Genomic DNA, 25,231 nt, shown 5'->3' with positions numbered 1-25,231 from the left:
TTACTCCTGGGATATTAATCCCACTTACTCCTGGGATATTAATCCCACTTACTCCTGGGATATTAATCCCACTTACTCCTGGGATATTAATCCCACTTACTCCTGGGATATTAATCCCACTTACTCCTGGGATATTAATCCCACTTACTCCTGGGATATTAATCCCACTTACTCCTGGGATATTAATCCCACTTACTCCTGGGATATTAATCCCACTTACTCCTGGGATATTAATCTGTATCTGTTTTTTGGGGGGGGAGCAGAGAGGGACATGGGGGGGGGATGGGTGTGACTTAATGAGTTAGGCCACGACCGAATGAGGGAGGGAATGAGGGAGGGAATGAGGGAGGGAATGAGGGAGGGAATGAGGGAGGGAATGAGGAGGGGGGAGTGAAAGAGAGATGGGGGAAGCTGACGTCCCAGTGAGGGGTGTGTGAGGGAGAGGGAAAAGAGGGAAATAGGGGGGGGGGAAAATGGGTTGTTCTTGTTCTTCTTACCTCTGGAATCCTCTGCTTCGATGGGTTGTTTGAGCGCCGTGATGTCCCTGAAAGTGCAGAGAAACAAGACCACGATGTCCTTCTCGTTTTTGATGGGCGCGATGTGTAGCAGGAGCCATAGCGGTGTCCCTGCAAGAACATGCGAGGCGTCCTTGGTAGTCCGGTGTGTGGCCATTGTGATGCTGACGTCAGAGAGTGTGTGGCCATTGTGACGGTGACGTCAGAGTGTGTGTGTGTGTGTGTGTGTGTGTGTGTGTGTGTGTGTGTGTGTACTTCGAAGGTAACTACTTACCTGTTGGGTCACAACCAGCAGCAATAGGCGTAGCGGCAGCAGGCATATATATATATATATATATATATATATATATATATATATATATATATATATATATATATAAACTAGCGTGTGTGGACCGATGCGATCCTCAAAGCTTTGACGGGTGGTGGCGTGTGGAGTGGGCGAAATGGCCAGCTGGCGGCGTGTGGTGAGGGCGTGTGTGTGGTGAAGGCGTGGTGAGGATGGTTGGTGAGGGCGTGTGTGTGGTGAGGGCGTGGTGAGGATGGTTGGTGAGGGCGTGTGTGTGGTGATGACGTGTGTGGCGAGGGCGTGGTGAGGATGGCTGGTAAAAGGGCGTGTGTGGCGAGGGCGTGGTGAGGATGGCTGGTAAAAGGGCGTGTGTGGTGAGGGCGTGGTGACAGGCAAGTGAACGCATCCCGCCAGTGAGGTGGGGGGGGGGGGGGGGGGGACACACTAGGGCAACAGGGAGTCACGGTGCTGGTCGTAACTGCCCAATTTGATGGTTAGCCTGAGTGGGGGGGGGGGGGAGAGGGGTCATGAGATGGGGTGATTCTGACGGGGGGGGGGGGTCACCTGTAGTTAGTGACCTTAATTGACTCGTCCTTCGAAGGGGGTAAACCAGTGCCTGGATTCCTTGAGGAGCACGACCCTTCGGTACGACCCCTTGAGCAAGACGGTACGACCCTTTAAGCACGACGGTACGACCCTTAAACACGACGGTATGGCCCCTTGAGCACGACGGTACGACCCTTGAACACGACGGTACGACCCTTGAGCACGACGGTACGACCCTTAAACACGACGGTACGACCCTTGAGCACGACGGTACGACCCTTAAACACGACGGTACGACCCTTGAGCACGACGGTACGACCCCTTGAACACGACGGTACGACCCTTGAGTACGACGGTACGACCCTTGAGTACGACGGTACGACCCTTGAGCACGACGGTACGACCCTTGAACACGACGGTACGACCCTTGAGCACGACGGTACGACCCTTGAACACGACGGTACGACCCTTGAGCACGACGGTACGACCCTTGAGCACGACGGTACGACCCTTGACCACGGGGTACGACCTTTGTGACCTCAACACGGCATATGACCCTTGAGAACGACAGGACGACCCATGAAGCCTTAACTACCCCCCTTGACCCAACTCGCTAAGGGTCGGGTCAAAGGCCAGGCCATCATGCCCATGGACAGTAGTACGGTAGTGCTCTGAGGTGTCATCACACAACACAGAGTCTCAACCCGCCTCGTTAATCACCTGCGTAACAAGCAATTCATATAATTCACGCAGCGCCAACTGGCGAACAAAACACGGCGCGAAAAAATTTCGCTTAGCTATTTTTTCAAATAAATCAATTAGCATTTAAATTGGCGCGCCAACTTTACTGTTATGTAATACCTAAAGACGACAACTCCCTATATATATATATATATATATATATATATATATATATATATATATATATATATATATATATATATTTCAATTATTATATCTACTCTTTTCAGTGTAGTTATGACTAGAGTCTTTCCCGCCTTTTCGAGGTAGCGCCGAGAAAAAAAAAATTCAATTCAGTTATAGTACATCCGGGACCCCCTTCGTTATAATGACATTCGAGATTGGTTTTCTTCTTGTCTTCTTGTGCGTGTTTCCGTTTCTCATCTCAGGCAGGCAGCGCCAGGAATCGACCCTCTCGAGGGATGAAGACATTAATCGCTTCGCCACTTCATCTGGTCCTAATTCTAAAGTGATAATACAGGAAGGAGCAGGGAGAATTTTCAGCTCCCCTTTTTTGTCCATCTTAAACCATTTTCTATACGACCCGCAAGGGATATATATATATATATATATATATATATATATATATATATATATATATATATATATATATATATAAAACAGGCACATTAATAAACATATAATTGGAGATGAAAAAGGTATATAGCTACAGATACAAACTGGAAAATATAAATACCTTCAAACACATAAGAAAAACATTGATAAATCTTACATGAACACATTAAAAACACACCAAGAAAAGGGCTAAATACAACAACAATAAAATATATTCACTGTTTATATATATAAAGAGAATGACAACAGACACGTGATTTTGTAAAATACCAGAAAAAAAAATAGAAAAAAATTGGAAAAGGAAACATGAGATTTTGAGTGCTTTTGTGTTTTCTGAAGATATGTTAATACACGAAAGCGCTCAAGATATTGTGTTTCCTTTTCCTTGTGTTTTCAGCGTATATATATATATATATATATATATATATATATATATATATATATATATATATATATATATATATATATCAGTATTAGTAAGATTTAAATGGTTTTAAAGGGCATACGACAACTCAAGGTCAATACAGTAGTTAGTATATTTGTGGTTAGTTAAGTACATACCATCATTAAAGGTCACGTATGGTTAGTATTAAGTTGTGGTTATGTATGGTGGTTGTAAAAGGTCATACGTACTTACCCTCTGTGGTGGTGTGTGGTTAGCCCTAAAGTGGCATGTTGTATGAGTGTGGTAACCACAAGATCAGGTGTGAGAGAGTCTTGGTTACGTAGTGGTGTGAGATGTGTAGATTGGTCGTTCTAGTATGTATGGTAGGTGTTCTATGGTCTGTCACTGGCCCTCTAGGCCATATGGGTGTTGTCAGGTGGTCCACTGTGGTAGGAGGTCGTGTGGTTGTGTGGTTGTGGTTGGTGGTGTGAGGGTGGTTGATGAAGCGGGCGTAGCACCATCAGTGTGGTGTGAGGAGGTGGGTCGTGTTCTGTGGTGTGAGGAGGTGGGTCGTGTTCTGTGGTGTGAGGAGGTGGGTCGTGTTCTGTGGTGTGAGGAGGTGGGTCGTGTTCTGTGGTGTGAGGAGGTGGGTCGTGTTCTGTGGTGTGAGGTGGTGGGTCGTGTTCTGTGGTGTGAGGAGGTGGGTCGTGTGTTCCTACGACTTCTGTGTGTGACCGACGACTGACCTTACCCCCGTGTGGTGCACGACCCTCTGTGATCGAGGACGACCCCTCTGTGATTAAGGACGACTCTCTGTGATTGAGGACGACCCTCTGCGATTGAGGACGACCCTCTGTGATTGACGACGACCTTCTGTGAACGAGGACGACCCCTCTGTGATTAAGGACGACCCTCTGTGATTGACGACGACCCCCCTCTCCCCCCCAACCCACCCCTCACTCTACCTGTGGAGGACAAGGCCAGATAAAAAACCCCGGCAATACATCATCGTGTGTGTGTGTGTGTGTGTGTGTGTGTGTTGCAGGAGTGTATTGAGCGTGGCGTGTGTTACCATAGCGACAGCGACGCTCGGAGGTCTGGTAATTACGACGGGTCGTGGCGTGGACGGACGGACGGCCGGCGGGGGGGGGGGGGGGGGGGGGTCTACTGGACCAGCTGTCGCAGAGGTGGGACACCCGAGCAGCCATCTGTCGCACCATGGTTACGTCAGCCGGCTCGCGACGGACGTCTACCGACGCGCAAGGATGCGACGAGGGGGTGTCGTATGAAGCAGTGATACCCAGTGGGGTCTTTCGTAAGTGCCTGGTCTGCCTACGAGGCAGTGGTAACCCCAGTGGTTAGCAGAGGGTCGTATGAAGCAGCGATACCCAGTGGGGTCTTTCGTAAGTGCCTGGTCTGCCTACGAGGCAGTGGTAACCCCAGTGGTTAGTGTCAGTGGTGTGACCTCAGAGCCAGGCAGTGGCCTTGATCTCCCATGTACAGGCGCTGTTTCTCTCGCTAGTGGGACTCCCAGGGCACCATGGCAACAGTGGCCACTGGAGCAAATAGGGTTATTGGTCCTCTTTATGTGGTCCCACTGGAGGTAACCACTGAGGTGTAACAGGTAAAACCAACCCCCCTGGCTCGTGTTAAAAGTGGTTTTCTAAGTGGTGCTACTTAAAACCCAGTGGATGTGTACTACAACTGGTTTTATTTCAAGTAGTGGCCACTGCGAACCCTAATAGGAACTGTTACAAGTTGTGGTCTTCCTAGTGGTGCTTCAGTGGTCTTCTTCGAAGGACTCCCACTGAAGATCTGTCCCATCCTACAATGACAGTTGAGCGAAACACAGAGACACTCTCGCCTACCATCCACAGTCACTTAAGACTATAATAAAATCCTCCTTTTTTTCTGTAATGATTCGTGTGGTGTGGTGAACCCCTCCTCACCACCACACACTTGTCGCATCTGTGCTACAGGTGCGTCCGCCACGCCTCTCTACATTGCGCCACACTTGGCACATCCACTACAAGAACACCCGTCAATAAACCCCCACTTCCCTCATAATGACGACTGGGGGGGTTTAATGAGGTCCCTGACTCATTTAATTAGTCCCTGTTCTCATTCTGACACCATCCTTCTGAACCCATGAGTTGTGAGGCGTCTGTACGGTGAGGAGTTGGTGAAAGGAAGGGTTATGAGGTGACTGCAGAACATGAGGTGTTTGGTGATATGAGGATGAGATAACATGATGATAAGGAGGAAGCAGTGTGACATGATGAACGTAGTGACGTGTGCGTAGACATGAGGATACTCCAGACACGTACGAGTTGTATTAAGAGATGAAATGACATGACCATAGGCGCTCATATGATAGATGCTATAATAAACATTATATTGACATGAGGGTTGGATGACATGAGTCTATTGTGGTGTCATCAAGTGTTTTGTGGTGTTGCAGGGGGAATGAGATGAGCAGTTAAGAGACATGAAATGATAACATGATAACAGGTCTACTGGTACTAACAACTCAGTGACATGAGTGGCGTAGTGATAAGCCTGGTACGGTGAAGTGACAGGTTTAAGAAAGGGAAGCTGACATGATGGTCAAGATCAGTATGACAGATCTGGTGACATGATGTGAAATGAAGTGTGACATGAGTGTCATGACACTGTGGATGACCAGCTGAATGACACATGGGGGCCCTGATGTGATATGACGCCTCAGTAACATGATAAGTAACATGACATGAGCAACAGTAGAGCAACGGGTATGGCGACGTGTCTGTACACTCCTGACGTGTCTCATAGCGCACAACAGTACCCGTTGACCTGTTGACAACAGGCTGCACAGAAGCAGAGATGGATCAGGACCCACAACTTGTTGATGGATTAGAAGCTCCACAGAAGAGTCCACTCGCGTCTTCCCCAGTAAGAACCAGTGGAACGGAACGAAACGGACAAGAAAAATACTTGGGGTACACACGCAAGTCTTTTTGTTTACACTCTGAAGGCCTTTGGAAGGCCAAATGAGGTCTTTGGGGGTCTTTGAGAAGCAGTGAAGGCCAGGTTCAACTGGCCATCTGTGGGAGAAGTTGAGAACGCGCGTGTTCTCTCCCTCACTCAAAGCCTCCCCCTGCTGCGGGAGGAGGAGAGAGAGAGAGAGTGGCCAGGTTTTCCTGCATCACAGGAGAGAAAGGAGACCATAGTGGAAGCGGCAGGACGTGGGTTTCGAAGAGACCTGGTCCGCCGCCTGGTTGAGACGAAGGAATGGAACGCAGACGGTGGCGCATCCTCCGCCAGCAGGAGGAGGATATGTACCAGGATACACACACTCCCAAAGACCCCCCAGACCTCCTCTCCTTCCTCCCACACACACACACACACAGGTCCCTCTTGCTCTTCGTTCGGAGCCCCTGGGGGGAGAGGCGTGGATCCTACAAGGACACAGAGTCTAAGTGCTCCGGATTCGCACATCTGGCCTCACGAAGCTGAACAATGTGGGCCAGTTAGGGTTCACAGTTTATCATAAGCACTAACAATGTGAAGACGAAACTGCTATGATGAGGACCATCTTTCCATCCATTCTTTATGGGTTTTCTTGATTTCGCTGAGAGTGCAAACTATTGCCAATTCGCCTCTGCTGGCCAGTTTTGCTCTTTCTGAAACGAGAAGTGAATCCATCTTGATTAGGAAGCTTTCCAGAGGTTGTCTTGTATTCTGTGGACGGACTGGAGCACGATTCAATCTCGTTGATGACCTTCTCGCTCTACAGGAGTCCATCATTTCCCTGCTCCGGCGTGGAGCGCAGCCTCAAAGCTGCAGAAACTCCGTAAACAGGATCCTGGAGTTGTATAATAATGATGATGATGATAATAATAATAATAATAATAATGATAATAATAATAATAATAATAAAGATAATAATAATGATAATAATGATAATAACAACAACAACAATAATAACAATAATAATAATAACAATAATAATAATAATAATGATAATAATAATAATGAAACAATCTTTATATATGCAACAGGTGTGAAGCCATGGACTATGTCAACAAAGAAGGAGACTTTAATTTCTTATAGCCATCGAGAGCTTCCAGGGTTGTAGGACTCGATGGGTCATCTTCCCCCATCTTCCTGGGGTTCGAGTGGGGGTCCACCACCAAGCCACGTCGCCAGCTCCTCCAAACAGTCTTGCTCTCTTCATCCTGATGAATATTACCTACCTCGAGGGATATTCCTTTACCCAATAATATTGAGAACAGTGGCTCTACCTCTGGGTTTATGTCGATACGAGGCATATCCATTTTTGTGATGTCTTCGCGTCTTTAATGAAGGCCTATGAAAAAAGAAAATATATACAGGTGAGAAAATGTATTTTGGAAGGTAGGGTAGGAGAGTCTGTTTCCCAGGGGATGAGGACATTCCAGTGGGTGTTCCCCCCACCTGAGGGACGGGCAAGGCCCCAGGGGGAACTAAGGGGACCAGGATACTCCTTGGTGTCCGTCGGCCAAGACTTGGAAAACTTGATCCGTGTCGTGAAGACGTGGCTTTTGAAGACTGATGTAGGAGAGGAGGAGGATCTCCCCCCTGGGGGACAGAGAGCTGTCCCCCAGGGGAAAGGAACGTTTCCAGTCACACGTCGCCCGTGGTCGTTGCCTGCCACGTCATCCCCAGGTCCCCCAGGGGACGAAACAGGAGATGTAGGAGAAGCCTTTCTCGCGCCACCACCTCACCTCACACACGTCCCCCCACACACACGTCTGCAAAGGGCGACACAGGACCCCCCCACTCCCCGTGGAGGACCCTCCCCCGGCGCCACGTCACCCCTCACCCACCCACGTCCTTACCTGTCACGTCCCCCCCCCCCCGCGCCCCGTGTAGTGCTGGGACAACGGGGCGAGCACAGCTTTCAATCGATCCATGTCAACATGGTGGGTCTCGGGGGTCAATGACGGAGGAGGAGGAGGTGGTGCCCTCCCTCCTCCTCCTCCTCCGTCCTCCCTCCTCCTCCTCCCTCCTCCTCCTCCGTCCTCCCTCGGCCTCCTCCTCCCTCTTCGTCAACGGGGCCATTCACGATGTCCATCTTCATCTTTTGCGGGGTGGGTGGGGGGATGGGGTGGTGGTCCACTCCACCCACCCCCGACGCACACACAGCGGTGCAGACCGACCTGACATATTCCCGGAGAGAGAGAGAGAGAGAGAGAGAGAGAGAGAGAGAGAGAGAGAGAGAGAGAGAGAGAGGTCGCCTCCTTTTCACCAAAAGAACAAAAGGCCTTTTCCCCTGATCAGTCCAGGAATGTCGTCCTCTTCCCCCACCGCCCGCCCCCCTTTTATTTTTCCCCAATGTGCTGGAGGGACGTCTGTGCTGGAGGGACGTCTGTGCTGGAGGGACGTCTGTGCTGGAGGGACGTCTGTGCTGGAGGGACGTCTGTGCTGGAGGGACGTCTGTGCTGGAGGGACGTCTGTGCTGGAGGGACGTCTGTGCTGGAGGGACGTCTGTGCTGGAGGGACGTCTGTGCTGGAGGGACGTCTGTGCTGGAGGGACGTCTGTGCTGGAGGGACGTCTGTGCTGGAGGGACGTCTGTGCTGGAGGGACGTCTGTGCTGGAGGGACGTCTGTGCTGGAGGGACGTCCGTGCTGGAGGGACGTCTGTGCTGGAGGGACGTCTGTGCTGGAGGGACGTCTGTGCTGGAGGGACGTCCGTGCTGGAGGGACGTCCGTGCTGGAGGGACGTCTCTGTGTTTACCTGACGTGACTGATCCCCTCCCACGATGTTCTGGTACTGTGTTGCGAGTACCAGGGTCCGTGTGAGGTCTGTGTCTGTCTATGGTTGTAGGGATGGCCCGTGGGTACGGTCTTATGATGGGGTCTCTTCTATCTGGGCGATCGTTGACAGGGTCCGAGGGAGGAGGAAGGAATTTGGGTACGTTCTGTCTGGATGTCTGTCATGATTGCATGGTGTGAACATGGGTGTGTGGTCTTATATAAGGTCTGTTTCGGGTCTATGGCTGGTAGCAGAGACCTGAGATGTGGCCAGAGATTGCAGAAGAAATTCGACAAGGGGCATTTTTGAACGGGCTTCAAGTCTGTCTCATCTTTAATAGTTATAAACCAGTAAGACAAACCAATCCATCATCGAACCACCATGTCCACACTAACCTAATCATCCAATCATGAGTTACAAGATAATCACCATCACACACGGGACGAACCAATGGTCAGGGGTTGGCCCTCCGATGAGACAGGTCCTTACGAAGAATTGAAAATGAACGTAAGCTATCGAGACCCATCGATCTCTTATGGTTCATTTCTTTTGCCATTTCTTGTCGCGTTTGGGATCCGTCTCTCTGAAATACATCCCTTCCCAGTAAGCTTCGACCTGCTTCACGTCTCGGGAGAGGGGGGATATACTTCATGGTGACCTCCTGCCCCTGACGTGGGATATACTTCATGGTGACCTCCTGCCCCTGACGTGGGATATACTTCATGGTGACCTCCTGCCCGACGTGGGATATACTTCATGGTGACCTCCTGTCCCGACGTAGGATATACTTCATGGTGACCTCCTGCCCCTGACGTGGGATATACTTCATGGTGACCTCCTGCCCCTGACGTGGGATATACTTCATGGTGACCTCCTGCCCCTGACGTGGGATATACTTCATGGTGACCTCCTGCCTGACGTGGGATATACTTCATGGTGACCTCCTGCCTGACGTGGGATATACTTCATGGTGACCTCCTCCCGACGTAGGATATACTTCATGGTGACCTCCTGCCCCTGACGTGGGATATACTTCATGGTGACCTCCTGCCTGACGTGGGATATACTTCATGGTGACCTCATCCCGACGTGGGATATACTTCATGGTGACCTCCTGCCTGACGTGGGATATACTTCATGGTGACCTCCTCCCGACGTGGGATATACTTCATGGTGACCTCCTGTCCGACGTGGGATATACTTCATGGTGACCTGTCCGACGTGGGATATACTTCATGGTGACCTCCTGCCTGACGTGGGATATACTTCATGGTGACCTGTCCGACGTGGGATATACTTCATGGTGACCTCCTGCCTGACGTGGGATATACTTCATGGTGACCTCCTCCCGACGTGGGATATACTTCATGGTGACCTCCTGTCCGACGTGGGATATACTTCATGGTGACCTCCTGTCCGACGTGGGATATACTTCATGGTGACCTCCTCCCGACGTGGGATATACTTCATGGTGACCTCCTGCCCGACGTGGGATATACTTCATGGTGACCTCCTGCCTGACGTGGGATATACTTCATGGTGACCTCCTCCCGACGTGGGATATACTTCATGGTGACCTCCTGCCCGACGTGGGATATACTTCATGGTGACCTCCTGCCCGACGTGGGATATACTTCATGGTGACCTCCTCCCGACGTGGGATATACTTCATGGTGACCTCCTGTCCGACGTGGGATATACTTCATGGTGACCTCCTGTCCGACGTGGGATATACTTCATGGTGACCTCCTGCCTGACGTGGGATATACTTCATGGTGACCTCCTGCCCCTGACGTGGGATATACTTCATGGTGACCTCCTGCCTGACGTGGGATATACTTCATGGTGACCTCCTGCCTGACGTGGGATATACTTCATGGTGACCTCCTGCCTGACGTGGGATATACTTCATGGTGACCTCCTGCCTGATGTGGGATATACTTCATGGTGACCTCCTGCCTGACGTGGGATATACTTCATGGTGACCTCCTGCCTGACGTGGGATATACTTCATGGTGACCTCCTGCCTGATGTGGGATATACTTCATGGTGACCTCCTGCCTGACGTGGGATATACTTCATGGTGACCTCCTCCTGAAGTGGGATATACTTCATGGTGACCTCCTGCCCCTGACGTGGGATATACTTCATGGTGACCTCCTGCCCCTGACGTGGGATATACTTCATGGTGACCTCCTGCCTGACGTGGGATATACTTCATGGTGACCTCCTCGTCCAGGACACACGACAACTCAGACTTTCCTCAGAAGGTCGTGAAAAAGACTTAATCACTTGTACTTCAAGGTTGAACAATACGTCCTCAATCATGGGCAATTATCGTTAATGATCTTGTTAATTGATACGAGGAGGATTCATGTAACGAGTTAACATTTTACGTCAAAAAAAATTTGCAGGTAAAAATTTTTTCTTCTCAAAAATTTTTTTTGTTTTGAAATTGATCTATAACGTAATTCAAGGCTTTTATACTAGCTATATTGATAGGAAATATATCAAAATGTAACCGACAGATATGTAATTAACACGAGATGAATATTCAATCATTCGTTCAAAAAGTAATCATTGAAAATCATTAATTACAGATGTATGTGAAGGTCCTACAACAGCTGTATGTGGTCCTACAACAGATGTATGTGAAGGTCCTACAACAGATGTATGTGAAGGTCCTACAACAGCTGTATGTGGTCCTACAACAGATGTCTGTGGAGATCCTACAACAGATGTCTGTGGAGATCCTACAACAGATGTCTGTGGAGATCCTACAACAGATGTCTGTGGAGATCCTACAACAGATGTCTGTGGAGATCCTACAACAGATGTCTGTGGAGATCCTACAACAGATGTCTGTGGAGATCCTACAACAGATGTCTGTGGAGATCCTACAACAGATGTCTGTGGAGATCCTACAACAGCTGTATGTGGTCCTACAACAGATGTCTGTGGAGATCCTACAACAGATGTCTGTGGAGATCCTACAACAGATGTATGTGAAGGTCCTACAACAGCTGTATGTGGAGGTCCTACAACAGATGTCTGTGGAGATCCTACAACAGATGTCTGTGGAGATCCTACAACAGATGTCTGTGGAGATCCTACAACAGATGTCTGTGGAGATCCTACAACAGATGTCTGTGGAGATCCTACAACAGATGTATGTGAAGGTCCTACAACAGCTGTATGTGGTCCTACAACAGATGTATGTGAAGGTCCTACAACAGCTGTATGTGGTCCTACAACAGATGTCTGTGGAGATCCTACAACAGATGTCTGTGGAGATCCTACAACAGATGTCTGTGGAGATCCTACAACAGATGTCTGTGGAGATCCTACAACAGATGTCTGTGGAGATCCTACAACAGATGTCTGTGGAGATCCTACAACAGATGTCTGTGGAGATCCTACAACAGATGTATGTGGAGGTCTTACAACATATGTATGTGGGGGTCTACAACAGTTGTATGTGGTCCTACAACAGATGTCTGTGGAGATCCTACAACAGATGTCTGTGGAGATCCTACAACAGATGTCTGTGGAGATCCTACAACAGATGTATGTGAAGGTCCTACAACAGCTGTATGTGGTCCTACAACAGATGTCTGTGGAGATCCTACAACAGATGTCTGTGGAGATCCTACAACAGATGTCTGTGGAGATCCTACAACAGATGTCTGTGGAGATCCTACAACAGATGTCTGTGGAGATCCTACAACAGATGTCTGTGGAGATCCTACAACAGATGTCTGTGGAGATCCTACAACAGATGTCTGTGGAGATCCTACAACAGATGTCTGTGGAGATCCTACAACAGATGTCTGTGGAGATCCTACAACAGATGTATGTGAAGGTCCTACAACAGCTGTATGTGGTCCTACAACAGATGTCTGTGGAGATCCTACAACAGATGTCTGTGGAGATCCTACAACAGATGTATGTGAAGGTCCTACAACAGATGTCTGTGGAGATCCTACAACAGATGTCTGTGGAGATCCTACAACAGATGTCTGTGGAGATCCTACAACAGATGTCTGTGGAGATCCTACAACAGATGTCTGTGGAGATCCTACAACAGATGTATGTGAAGGTCCTACAACAGCTGTATGTGGTCCTACAACAGATGTATGTGGAGGTCCTACAACAGCTGTATGTGGTCCTACAACAGATGTCTGTGGAGATCCTACAACAGATGTCTGTGGAGATCCTACAACAGATGTCTGTGGAGATCCTACAACAGATGTCTGTGGAGATCCTACAACAGATGTCTGTGGAGATCCTACAACAGATGTCTGTGGAGATCCTACAACAGATGTCTGTGGAGATCCTACAACAGATGTCTGTGGAGATCCTACAACAGATGTCTGTGGAGATCCTACAACAGATGTCTGTGGAGATCCTACAACAGATGTCTGTGGAGATCCTACAACAGATGTATGTGGAGGTCTTACAACATATGTATGTGGGGGTCTACAACAGTTGTATGTGGTCCTACAACAGATGTCTGTGGAGATCCTACAACAGATGTCTGTGGAGATCCTACAACAGATGTCTGTGGAGATCCTACAACAGATGTCTGTGGAGATCCTACAACAGATGTCTGTGGAGATCCTACAACAGATGTCTGTGGAGATCCTACAACAGATGTCTGTGGAGATCCTACAACAGATGTATGTGAAGGTCCTACAACAGATGTCTGTGGAGATCCTACAACAGATGTCTGTGGAGATCCTACAACAGATGTCTGTGGAGATCCTACAACAGATGTCTGTGGAGATCCTACAACAGATGTATGTGAAGGTCCTACAACAGATGTCTGTGGAGATCCTACAACAGATGTATGTGAAGGTCCTACAACAGATGTCTGTGGAGATCCTACAACAGATGTCTGTGGAGATCCTACAACAGATGTATGTGAAGGTCCTACAACAGATGTATGTGGAGATCCTACAACAGATGTATGTGGAGGTCTTACAACATATGTATGTGGGGGTCTACAACAGTTGTATGTGGTCCTACAACAGATGTATGTGAAGGTCCTACAACAGCTGTATGTGGTCCTACAACAGATGTATGTGAAGGTCCTACAACAGCTGTATGTGAAGGTCCTACAACAGATGTATGTGAAGGTCCTACAACAGATGTATGTGAAGGTCCTACAACAGATGTATGTGAAGGTCCTACAACAGATGTCTGTGGAGATCCTACAACAGATGTATGTGAAGGTCCTACAACAGATGTCTGTGGAGATCCTACAACAGATGTATGTGAAGGTCCTACAACAGATGTCTGTGGAGATCCTACAACAGATGTCTGTGGAGATCCTACAACAGATGTATGTGAAGGTCCTACAACAGATGTCTGTGGAGATCCTACAACAGATGTCTGTGGAGATCCTACAACAGATGTATGTGAAGGTCCTACAACAGATGTCTGTGGAGATCCTACAACAGATGTATGTGAAGGTCCTACAACAGATGTATGTGAAGGTCCTACAACAGATGTCTGTGGAGATCCTACAACAGATGTATGTGAAGGTCCTACAACAGATGTATGTGAAGGTCCTACAACAGCTGTATGTGGTCCTACAACAGATGTCTGTGGAGATCCTACAACAGATGTCTGTGGAGATCCTACAACAGATGTCTGTGGAGATCCTACAACAGATGTATGTGAAGGTCCTACAACAGCTGTATGTGGTCCTACAACAGATGTCTGTGGAGATCCTACAACAGATGTCTGTGGAGATCCTACAACAGATGTCTGTGGAGATCCTACAACAGATGTATGTGAAGGTCCTAAAACAGTTGTATGTGGCCCTACAACAGATGTATGTGGGGGTTTCCTACAAAAAGCGGTATGGGGGGTCCTACAACGATGTATGTGGAGGCCCTTACAAAAAGATTTTTAAATTGTAGGGTTAAAGTTTTTCCTACAACAGCTGTATGGGGGTCCTAAAAACAGATGTCTGTGGAGATCCTACAACAGATGTATGTGGGAGTCCTCAAAGTAGCTTTCAGACACATCACATGACATCAGTGTTCAGGCATTAGTTCGTGTGTGGAAAACGCGATGTGCATTTCCTGGTTTTTAACATATGGTACACTAGTTTACCATACACACACACACACACCCCCAACACACCGCCCAAGATCTACTTTCGAGTGTGGGGAAATTTGACGAGGAAAACCAACGTGTACGGGGAAAAGTATTCCTGTCTATTGTGGGGAACGGGGGTAAAACAGGGGGGGAGGGGGTGTTTATGTCGTGGGGGGGGGGGACCTGTCTGTGTAGACAGAGGAAGAACGGGGAGGCAGGAGACATGTAGAAAACGCGTAGATACGAACACTTAAAGAGGGCGTGGTGGTGGATCCGAACACTTAAAGGGGGCGTGGTGGTAGATACAAACACTTGAAGGGGGCGTGGTGGTAGATACAAAGACTTGAAGGGAGCGTGGTGGTAGATATAAAGACTTGAAGGGGGCGTGGTGGTAGATACAAACACTTGAAGGGGGCGTGGTGGTAGATACAAACACTTGAAGGGGGCGTGGTGGTAGATACAAACACTTGAAGGGGGCGTGGTGGTAGATACAAAGACTTGAAGGGGGCGTGGTGGTAGATACAAACACTTGAAGGGGGCGTGGTGGTAGATACAAACACTTGAAGGGGGCGTGGTGGTAGATACAAAGACTTGAAGGGGGCGTGGTAGTGGTGTTGGCGTGGTGGGGGGGTGATATAGACATTTGTGAATATATCTAATCATGGAAATAGGAGGAATGGGACACAGGGGGATGGGTGTACGCAAGGGGGTTGCGGAAGGGGTGGGGGGGTGTGTTCTGAAGTACCAATCATCGAGGGGGCGTAAAGGAACCCCTTGCGTAAGTTGACCGTACGCACTTACGCACGCCCAACGAAGATTAATACACCAGGGGGAAATGCTACAGTGAGATCCTACCACGACATCCTACATGGCTACAGTGCTGTGTGATGGGGTCCTTGAAGGGGGGGGGGGGTGGGGAAGGGAGAGGTATAAACCTCCCCCCCCAAGACATGGGAGTGACTAGATGGAGGGGGGAGGGGGGAGGGGGAAGGGGGAGGGGGAAGACTTAACACCGCTCTGTTCTCTGGGGGTGTGGGGGGTGTGGGGTGGGGGATGTGTGGGGGGTGGGGGATGATGGGGAGCTGGTTGGTGGGGAGTGCAGACGACACGTCCCCCCCACCCCCCCACACCCCCAAACACACACATCAACATGTGTGGGGGGAGAGGGTGGGTCACTGTCTGTCTCCCCCCCACTCAAGTCATGCGCAAAGGTAACGAGTTACCACAGATTACGTGTGGGGGAAGGGAAGGGGGGTAATTGAAGGGGGGGTGGGGAAGGAAAGGGGGGCAATTAAGGGGGTGGAGGAAGGGGAGCAACTGAAGGAGGGGGAGGGAGGGAGAATGTTAAAGGCGTGGAGGAAAAGGGGGGGAAATTGAAGGGGGGGTAGGGAGAAATGGAACAATTGAAGAGGGGGGGGAAAGGAAACAATTGAAAAGGGGGTAGGAGGGGGAAAAATGGAGATGCAGGTGGCAAAACAAACATTAGAAAAAAATAGATACACGAGGGAGAGGGACGTGGTAAAACCTGGGGTTAATATCATGACACACGAACATCATCGTAAAATCTAGTGAGCAAAACTTCGACAGATGTTAGAAAACGGGGGAAGGGAAGGGGGTTAAGGGGGGGGGCATAGATAAGATGCAGGTGATAACATAACACGATAAGATAAGACAATAAAAATGGGAATGACGTATCTCAAACCAAGTGATAAGATATCAGAAAGGTATATATATATATATATATATATATATATATATATATATATATACTGGGGGATCTCATCCAAAGGTAAATGAGATGTCTTATCTACGACCAGAGAGACATGGCTGGCCTTTGAGGAGGAGGGGAAAAAAGGGGTGGGTGGGTTGGGTGGGGGTTTTGAGGTGGTGGAGGGAGGGGGGGTAATGCATAAGGGTTCCCCATACCCCCGTGGTGGGGTTGAGGCCCCCCTGAGAGAGAGATAGATAGAGATAGATAGAGCGTGAGCGAAGTAGCGAGCAAGGGTCGAGTGGTTCAATGTTATATGGAAACCTTGCATTACCTGGCAGTCCGCTGTCTGTGGAGAGAATAGTGAAGTGTGGCGTTAATACAGCTGGCTAACTACAGCAGCTGTAGGGTACAGCAGCGGGGTACAGCGGGGTACAGCAGCAGTAGTACCAGACAGAGGAAGGGGGGGAGGGGATGGCCCCCTCCCCCGCCTGCCCCGCCACCTCTGCCACCACAGAAGACACCCCTTACCCACCTAACCCCCTTATCTAAGGGGGTGGTTAGTTAGTAGGTGGTTATATAGTACTGCAGTGAGCTAGCCTGTCTATACGCTCCCCATAGATTACACCCCTACACCCCATCACCCCCAGGAAACACCCCCTCTCCCCTTATACTACAGGGTGAGGGGGGGTTTTACCATCATGCGGAAGCTATGTACTTCCCCAGACTTGGCCCCCAGAGGTAAACACCCCCCAACCTCCCCTTATACTACGGGGGGGTGTGGGGTAACATGCGAGTCCTTCTATGTAACCCTTCAAGCTCTGTTCCTGCCCCTGCTACTGAAAGGGGTAACATGCTGGGGCCTATATATATATATATATATATATATATATATATATATATATATATACACACCCCCCTGCCACAAGCTGGGGTAACATGCTGGGTGTACCATAGGCTCACTACACTACCACTATCATCACTACACCACTACCCTTCATATTGACCTCCTCGTCTCATACTCTCCTACATCACCTTACATTTACATCACAGTAAATGTAAAACAATGTAAATGAAAATGGTCTATGGTTCTACGCTTTTAAAACCTCTTACTTCTAATGCATCTTAAAACCTGATATTATGTCAACTAGTTGTTACCAGGTGTGTACCTAGGAATATATATATATATATATATATATATATATATATATATATATATATATATATATATATATATATATATATATATATACGAGGGTCAATCAAATAGCTCTGCAAACACGGTATGAAAAATAACATGGCAGATCAATTATATTTTTAAATGTAATTTAAAGTCATCTCAGTAGACTTGCTCCCTGCGTCCACCAACACCCAGGTAATGTAATCTGTCAACACTACGTCATCAAAACCTGCAGGTGCGTCACCATGTTTACATAGTAGGTGACAATCACCTGGGGGGACATAGCAATCACCTGGGGGACATACATAGCAATCACCTGGGGGACATACATAGCAATCACCTGGGGTAGGAGGCAAGCACAGAGACCAGAAACACCAACATTACGACGACATACCGTCCTTGCTAAACTTTCTGACCATCCCTCGTTACACAGAGACCACCAGGGGCCTCTGGTGTGGTTTACGGCAAGGTCTATGCATGTGCTGGCTGGGCTGGGGGAGGAGAGGCACGGTCCTTACAGCCGACACTACTGTATATACAGAAAGCCGGCCCGGTATATGGGACACTGCTTACCAAGATGCCACCTCTAGGGAAATAATGCTAACACGTTTATGTTCGTGTCCGTGAGGCAGGCTCCCTCCCTACACCAGCGCCTCACACCTCACACACCTTAATCTTCACACACCCTCATAGTTCACACATGAGAAAGTGACCTGTTCGGGTCAAGGGTCATTAGACAATTAACAAATTACCGTCGCCCTGTGCTGGGCACCAGAGAACAAGGCAGGGTGGACGACCCCTTTTTAATAAAAGGGGTTTATGGCTGGTGAATGACTTTAGAAATCAATAAAAACATTGAGTTTACTTGTCAATAAAGACATTGAGTTTACTTGATACTGGTTGAGGCTTTGAACAGCAGATGGTCGAGTGGTTCAGTCGTCTGGTGGCGAGTGTAGTGTGTGGCGCCCAGCACTGGCAGGCGTGGTCACCATTTGATAAGAATTCTGCAAGAGGGCGTGGGGCGTGGTGATAAGGGTAGGGAGGCCCTTGGGAGACACGCCCACAATAGCCAGGGGGGGTCACCTCCACCCACGCTGGCTTTGACCCCTTTTGACCTTCGTCTATTTTTATTTGTTTCTTGGCTCTTGTTTATCATAAACATGAATGATAGTTTACTTTCCTGGCTTCCACAACCAGACACTCTGCTTCACCCACTTTCTAATTCCCTTCCCCGCCAGAGAGAGGGCACAGCGGTTGGAAACCCGCCCTTGTAAGTGATCCACCAGCCGTGTGGAGGTGACCCGGGCCTTGAATGAGACATGGCTCAGGTATAGATATTTACCGGATTTATTCTTGGATGTGCCATAATTCATCTTAGCATCTGTAAAAGGAGTCACCATGATGGTATGTGGGGAGACTATGTCACAACGGGGGATGGCTGGGGCAAGGCACCAACACACACACACACACACACACACACACACCAACAGAACAAGCTTGTATATGAAAGCTTTAGCTTTTATACTTCCCCAGCTTGTGACGCGTCGTGCTGACAATGTTGTACCCCCATCTATTAAGTGACTGTGGAGGATCATGGCTGTTGGTGGAGGTGGTGGCTGTGTTGGTGCTATGGTTTGAGACCCCCTCTCTCCCTCACCATCACCAGCAGTGAGAGGGAGGGAGAGGGCCTTTTGGGGGAGGGCAGGGGCAAGGGGGTGTGGAGGGTAGTGTGTGTGTGTGTGGGGGGGGGGGGGAGACCTAGTGTGGCGTACACACAAAAAGTTGCAGATGTGAGACATGAGAAATACCAAGGCCAAACATTCATCAATTATTTCTTCTTCTTCTCTTTCTCTCTTAATCTACTCATCAAACACTTGAGAAGAGTTTACTTGTCTCGCGAGACTTGGCGGATGTTCCAACACTCCACGCTCATTGATGAGGCGTGAGGAGGTGTGAGGAGGAGGAGGAGGAGGAGGTGGAGAAAGAGTAGTGAGGGAGTGAGTGAGTGAGGGAGATCCATTTATCTTGAGGTTCATAATGAGTTAGATACGTGTGAGGGGGAGGGAGGGGGAGGAGAGGGGGGGCCAAAAGTATGAGGAGACGTGCATGATGAGGGGTGAGGGGGTGAGGGGGGGGGTCAGCCAGGAACAAGCCAGGGGGGGGGGGACTTTGATCATATAACATCCACATCCATGAAATGGGACCACACCCCCCCACCCCACCCCCATGATAAGCCCCTGTTGTACACCTACACTTACACCTACACTTACACCTACACTTACACAGACAGACCTGCCCCCCTAACGTCACTCCAGATAGGAGATTAAAGATAACAGGATGAATATGGCCAGAGACGTAATGGTTTATTACTGATAAAACACCTTGACATGTTCTTTCTAGAAATTTTGTTCTTCATGTTCACAGTGAATGTTATCCAAGAACTGAAGGGCGTCACGTACATGTGACAGGTGGACATGGCTTCGTGGTCCGTTGTGTGTACGTGTGTACGTGTGTGTGTGTGTGTGTGTGTGTGTGTGTGTGTGTGTGTACGTTCCACAGTCATGCCCCCCCAGGGGGAGACGACGTACCCCCACCCACCCCTCCTCCCCCCCTTCCCCTCTCCTGTGTGTCACATGACCTTACTGACCTCTCTCTCTCTCTCTCTCTCTCTCTCTCTCTCTCTCTCTCTCTCTCTCTCTCTCTCTCTCTCTCTGTGGTCACCTGACCTCAGGTGACCTTTATCCTCCCCTAAGGGTCAGCCACCTTCCCTCACCTGGCTTTTTCCCACCAGCTTTTCCCCTCCTGTCTATCGACCCTCATTCATGTATCTATCGACCCCTCCCCGATTCACACGGTGGTCATGTGTCACGCCCTCGTCAACTACCCTGATCACTCTAATGACGTAATTAAGCTTGGGTCTAATCACTATCCATCGTAAAGTTCAACTCTTCCATAGAACTCATGAACTTGATGGGACTTTCAACCTTAAAAACATTTAGCTGCCTATCATTTAGCTCTATCTGTTCCCATCCGTAAAGATAAAATGATATTTCGAAAAATTAATGATTACATTAATGATTACATTAATGATTACATTAATGCAATACACTCTGCATGTAATCTTTTATATGTTTGAGTTGCAAAGGTATGATAGGGTTTCTATGATCACTCCCCTTTGGTTTTCTAAGACCAAATTACCTTTAGATATGTTCCATTTTTCCTCAATGTAATCAGCTATCTGTAATTACATATCTGTAATTACCTATCTGTAATCATATATCTGTAATCCCCTCTGTAATCAACCCATCTGCATAGGAGAGAGAGTTACAGATATCTTAGCTGACCTCGAGATCACACATCTGACCCCAGTATGACCTCGAATATGTCCTACCTTGACCTCCTCCTACCAGGTCAGCAGTACCTGGAGACGACCAAGATAAGCTTTCATGCTAAGCTGGCAATCAGTCACGTCACACAGCATGTGCTGAGTGGAGACCATGATTAATGTTACAGTAATAAAACAACACGTTCTTCTGCCATATTGATCCACACTCGTACACTCTATATACTGCCTTACACGAAGCCATGATAGCTCGATATATATATATATATATATATATATATATATATATATATATATATATATATATATATATATATATATATATATATATATATATATATCTTCTTTTCTTTTTCTTTCAAACTATTAGCCATTTCCCGCATTAGCGAGGTAGCGTTAAGAACAGAGGACTGGGCCTTTGAGGGAATACCCTCACCTGGCCCAATTCTCTGTTCCTTCTTTTGGAAAATTAAAAAAAAAAATATTCCTATGAGTCCTGTGGACTTATAGGAATATCTTGATCACGCGTAAAATTGTGATCCTTTCCTATATATATATATATATATATATATATATATATATATATATATATATATATATATATATATATATCATTCTGATAATATTATACTGTAATGCTTAGTATAGAAGGTGTACTATCAACCCTGCAGTACATTACACTGTACACTGTACTACTCACATCACTATAATTAACTCCTATGTCTGGGTAATTGGCCATCTCTTAATTGTACATATACAGGAGGGGAGTCTGGGACCATAATTATGCCTTTAGGGAAACGTGAGGGCCACTTATAGAGCAGTGAATAGTATGGTTACGACAGCCCCTGAGGGAGCATAGTGGCAACTTAGCCCCAGAATGAGCATAGTGGCAACTTAGCCCCCGAATGAGCATAGTGGCAACTTAGCCCCCGAGGGAGCATAGAGGCACTTAGCCCCTGAGGGAGTATAGTGGCAACTTAGCCCCTGAGTGAGGATAGTGGCAACTTAGCCCCTGAGTGAGCATAGTGGCAACTTAGCCCCTGAGTGAGCATAGTGGCAAATTAGCCCCTGAGTGAGAATAGTGGCAACTTAGCCCCTGAGTCAGCATAGTGGCATCTAGCCCGTGAGGAAGCACATGAGTCTACATAGCCCTTAAGTGAGCATAATAGCAACTTAGCCCATGAGTGTGCATACTGTCTAATTCATCCCCTAAGTAAGCATAATGGTACCTAGCCCGCGATTGAGCATGAACTCTACTTGCCAATTAATTGAGGTGATGGCCGCAAGACCCCCTTAGTGTGCATAACGTATGCTTAATACTAGACTACTACAAGCTCTTGCCTACAAATGAAAGACTTTAAACCCATAAATATGCATGACGAATGTGAGCCCTGGAGTGAGCGTGATGGTCACTAATCCCCAGAACAAGCATAATGACCTTACCACGCCAGTGAGTATTAAGGTTAATACCCTTAAAATAAGCAATACAGAGCCCCCTGAGTGAGTATAATCACCAGGGATCTCGCCATGAACGTAAAAAGTAATAAGTACCTAGGAGTGAGCATAATGGCCTCATATCCCCCAGAGTGAGCACAGTGCTCATCCGTGAGTAAGCATAATGGTCTCATAGGCCCTCTTGAGCGAGCATAATGCTCTTACATCCCCCTAGAGTGAGCATAATGCCCTCACATCCCCTACAGCGAGCATAATGCCCTCATATCCCCCTAGAGTAAGCATAATGCTCTCACATCCCCTAGAGTACCCCAGAGTGAGCATAATGCCTTCACATCCCCTAAGAGTGAGCATAATGCCCTCACAATCCCCCAGAGTGAGCATAATGCCCTCACAGTCCCCTAGAGTAAGCGTAATACCCATACATCCCCCTAGAGTAAGCATAATGCCCTCACATCCCCTTAGAGTAAGCATAACACCCTCACATCCCCTTAGAGTAAGCATAATGCCCTCACATCCCCTTAGAGTAAGCATAATGCCCTCACAGTCCCCCTAGAGTAAGCATAATGCCCTCACATCCCCCTAGAGTGAGCATAATGCCCTCACAGTCCCCTAGAGTAAGCATAATGCCCTCACATCCCCCCAGAGTGAACATAATGCCCCCCCAGAGTGCACAAGAGGAAGGTGTGTGTGTGTGTGTGTGTACTCACGGTTCTTCTTGTATAGCAGGATCTCAAACTGGTCCTGCTGCTGGTTCTCGAGACACTGTTCGATCCTGGAGATGGTCTCCTTGTCTGTCAGTTCACCGTACATGAAGCTACACCGACATGACTTCTGCATGACCTGTGGGGGAGAGGAGGAGGAGGGAGCGTTAGCTGGGGTGGGGTGCTTACCTGGGGTGGGGGTGGGTATGTGGGGTGGGGTGGTTATGTGAGGTGGGGTGGTTATGTGAGGTGGGGTGCTTACCTGGGGTGGGGTGGGTATGTGGGGTGGGGTGCTCACCTGGGTTGGGGTGGGTATGTGAGGTGGGGTGGTTACGTGGGGTGGGGTGGGTACGTGGGATGGGGTGGGTATGAGGGGTGGGGTGGTTACGTGGGGTGGGGTGGTTACGTGGGGTGGGGTGGGTATGTGGGGTGGGGTGGTTATGTGAGGTGGGGTGGTTATGTGAGGTGGGGTGCTCACCTGGGTTGGGGTGGGTATGTGAGGTGGGGTGGTTACGTGGGGTGGGGTGGGTACGTGGGATGGGGTGGGTATGAGGGGTGGGGTGGTTACGTGGGGTGGGGTGGTTACGTGGGGTGGGGTGGGTATGTGGGGTGGGGTGGTTATGTGAGGTGGGGTGGTTACGTGGGTTGGGGTGGGTATGTGGGGTGGGGTAGGTATGTGGGGTGGGGTGGTTACGTGGTGTGGGTACGTGGGGTATGGTGGTTACGTGGGGTGGTTACGTGGGGTGGGGGTGGTTACGTGGCGTGGGTACGTGGGGTGGGGTAGTTAGGTGAGGTGGGGTAGTTACGAGGGTGGTTACGTGAGGTGGGGTGGTTAGGTGAGGTGGGGTGGTTACGTGGGATGGGGTGGTTAGGTGAGGTGGGGTGGTTACGTGGGGTGGGGTGGTTACGTGGGATGGGGTGGTTACGTGGGGTGGGGTGGTTACGTGGGATGGTTACGTGGGATGGGGTGGTTACGTGGGGTGGTTACGTGGGATGGGGTGGTTACGTGGGGTGGGGTGGTTACGTGGGGTGGGGTGGTTACGTGGGGTGGTTACGTGACCCGCGAGGCATGAATTACATTACTTGTGGGCAGGTGGCGAGCACCCAGGGTGTGGGGTCGGGGGATGAAAGGTAATTAGGCGAAGGGAGTCATAAAGTCAAGGTTATTAGCCCATAAAGGTAATTAGATGGTAAGGGTAATTCGAGGGTAAAGGTAATTAGCATGTAAAAGTAATCTGAGGGTAAGGGTATATCTAGAAGGTAAAGTAATCAAAAGGTAAGTGTAATTAGACGGGAATGGTTACCTGGAGCTAAATGTAATCCACAGGAAAATGTAATTAGAAGGTCCATGACAGGCTTATGATGTCAGGAGGTGACAGATGGCACATGACACTGTCATATAGTGTCATACGGTGGCCAGATGGTCCCACAATATCCCAAACCAGTGTCAGATAGTCCCAAAAAGAAGCCAAAATAATCCCAAACAATTACATTATGAGAGGTGTGCCCCATGGGGGGGGGGGGTGTGTCACGTGGCCCTCATTAACCAGGGTTAATTAGTGATTAATGAGTACGAGGGAAGATGAGAGAACTTCCCTCATAACATCACAGCCAAGGAACCAAACAACAACAACAACAACAACAACAACAACAACAATAGCGTGACCTAATTGCCCCCGTGTGTGTAATTGCTGTTAACTACTTGTGATCCCTTGTTAGTCATGATGGAGCCCTACACCACTGTGTGTGTGTGTGTGTGTGTATGTGTGTGTGTGTCCTCACCACAATAGTGCACACAACACTGGCCTAACCTAGCCCATCCAGTGGTGGCCAACACAGCCAGCCTTCACAACATAGCAAGACGATCCCCTGTAATATCCACGTTACAGAGGGCGGGGATCCTACGTC

General features: G+C 48.6%; 1 protein-coding gene across 1 annotated transcript in view; it reads right to left on the bottom strand.

Moving 5' to 3' along the window:
* The window catches only part of LOC139747960 (potassium voltage-gated channel protein eag-like), a 266,033-nt gene that overhangs the window by 69,464 nt on the left and 171,338 nt on the right, over positions 1 to 25,231 (bottom strand). The window contains exons 4-6 of the mRNA XM_071660468.1: positions 23,330 to 23,462; positions 16,979 to 16,993; positions 498 to 626 (exon numbers count right to left, since the gene is read on the bottom strand). Coding sequence (XP_071516569.1) covers positions 498 to 626; positions 16,979 to 16,993; positions 23,330 to 23,462 — 277 coding nt within the window. The remainder of the gene's footprint in view (positions 1 to 497; positions 627 to 16,978; positions 16,994 to 23,329; positions 23,463 to 25,231) is intronic.

Source organism: Panulirus ornatus, chromosome 71 (assembly GCF_036320965.1).
Source record: "Panulirus ornatus isolate Po-2019 chromosome 71, ASM3632096v1, whole genome shotgun sequence".
Taxonomy (NCBI): Eukaryota; Metazoa; Arthropoda; class Malacostraca; order Decapoda; family Palinuridae; genus Panulirus; species Panulirus ornatus.
This window is presented reverse-complemented; position numbering and strand designations above follow the sequence as displayed.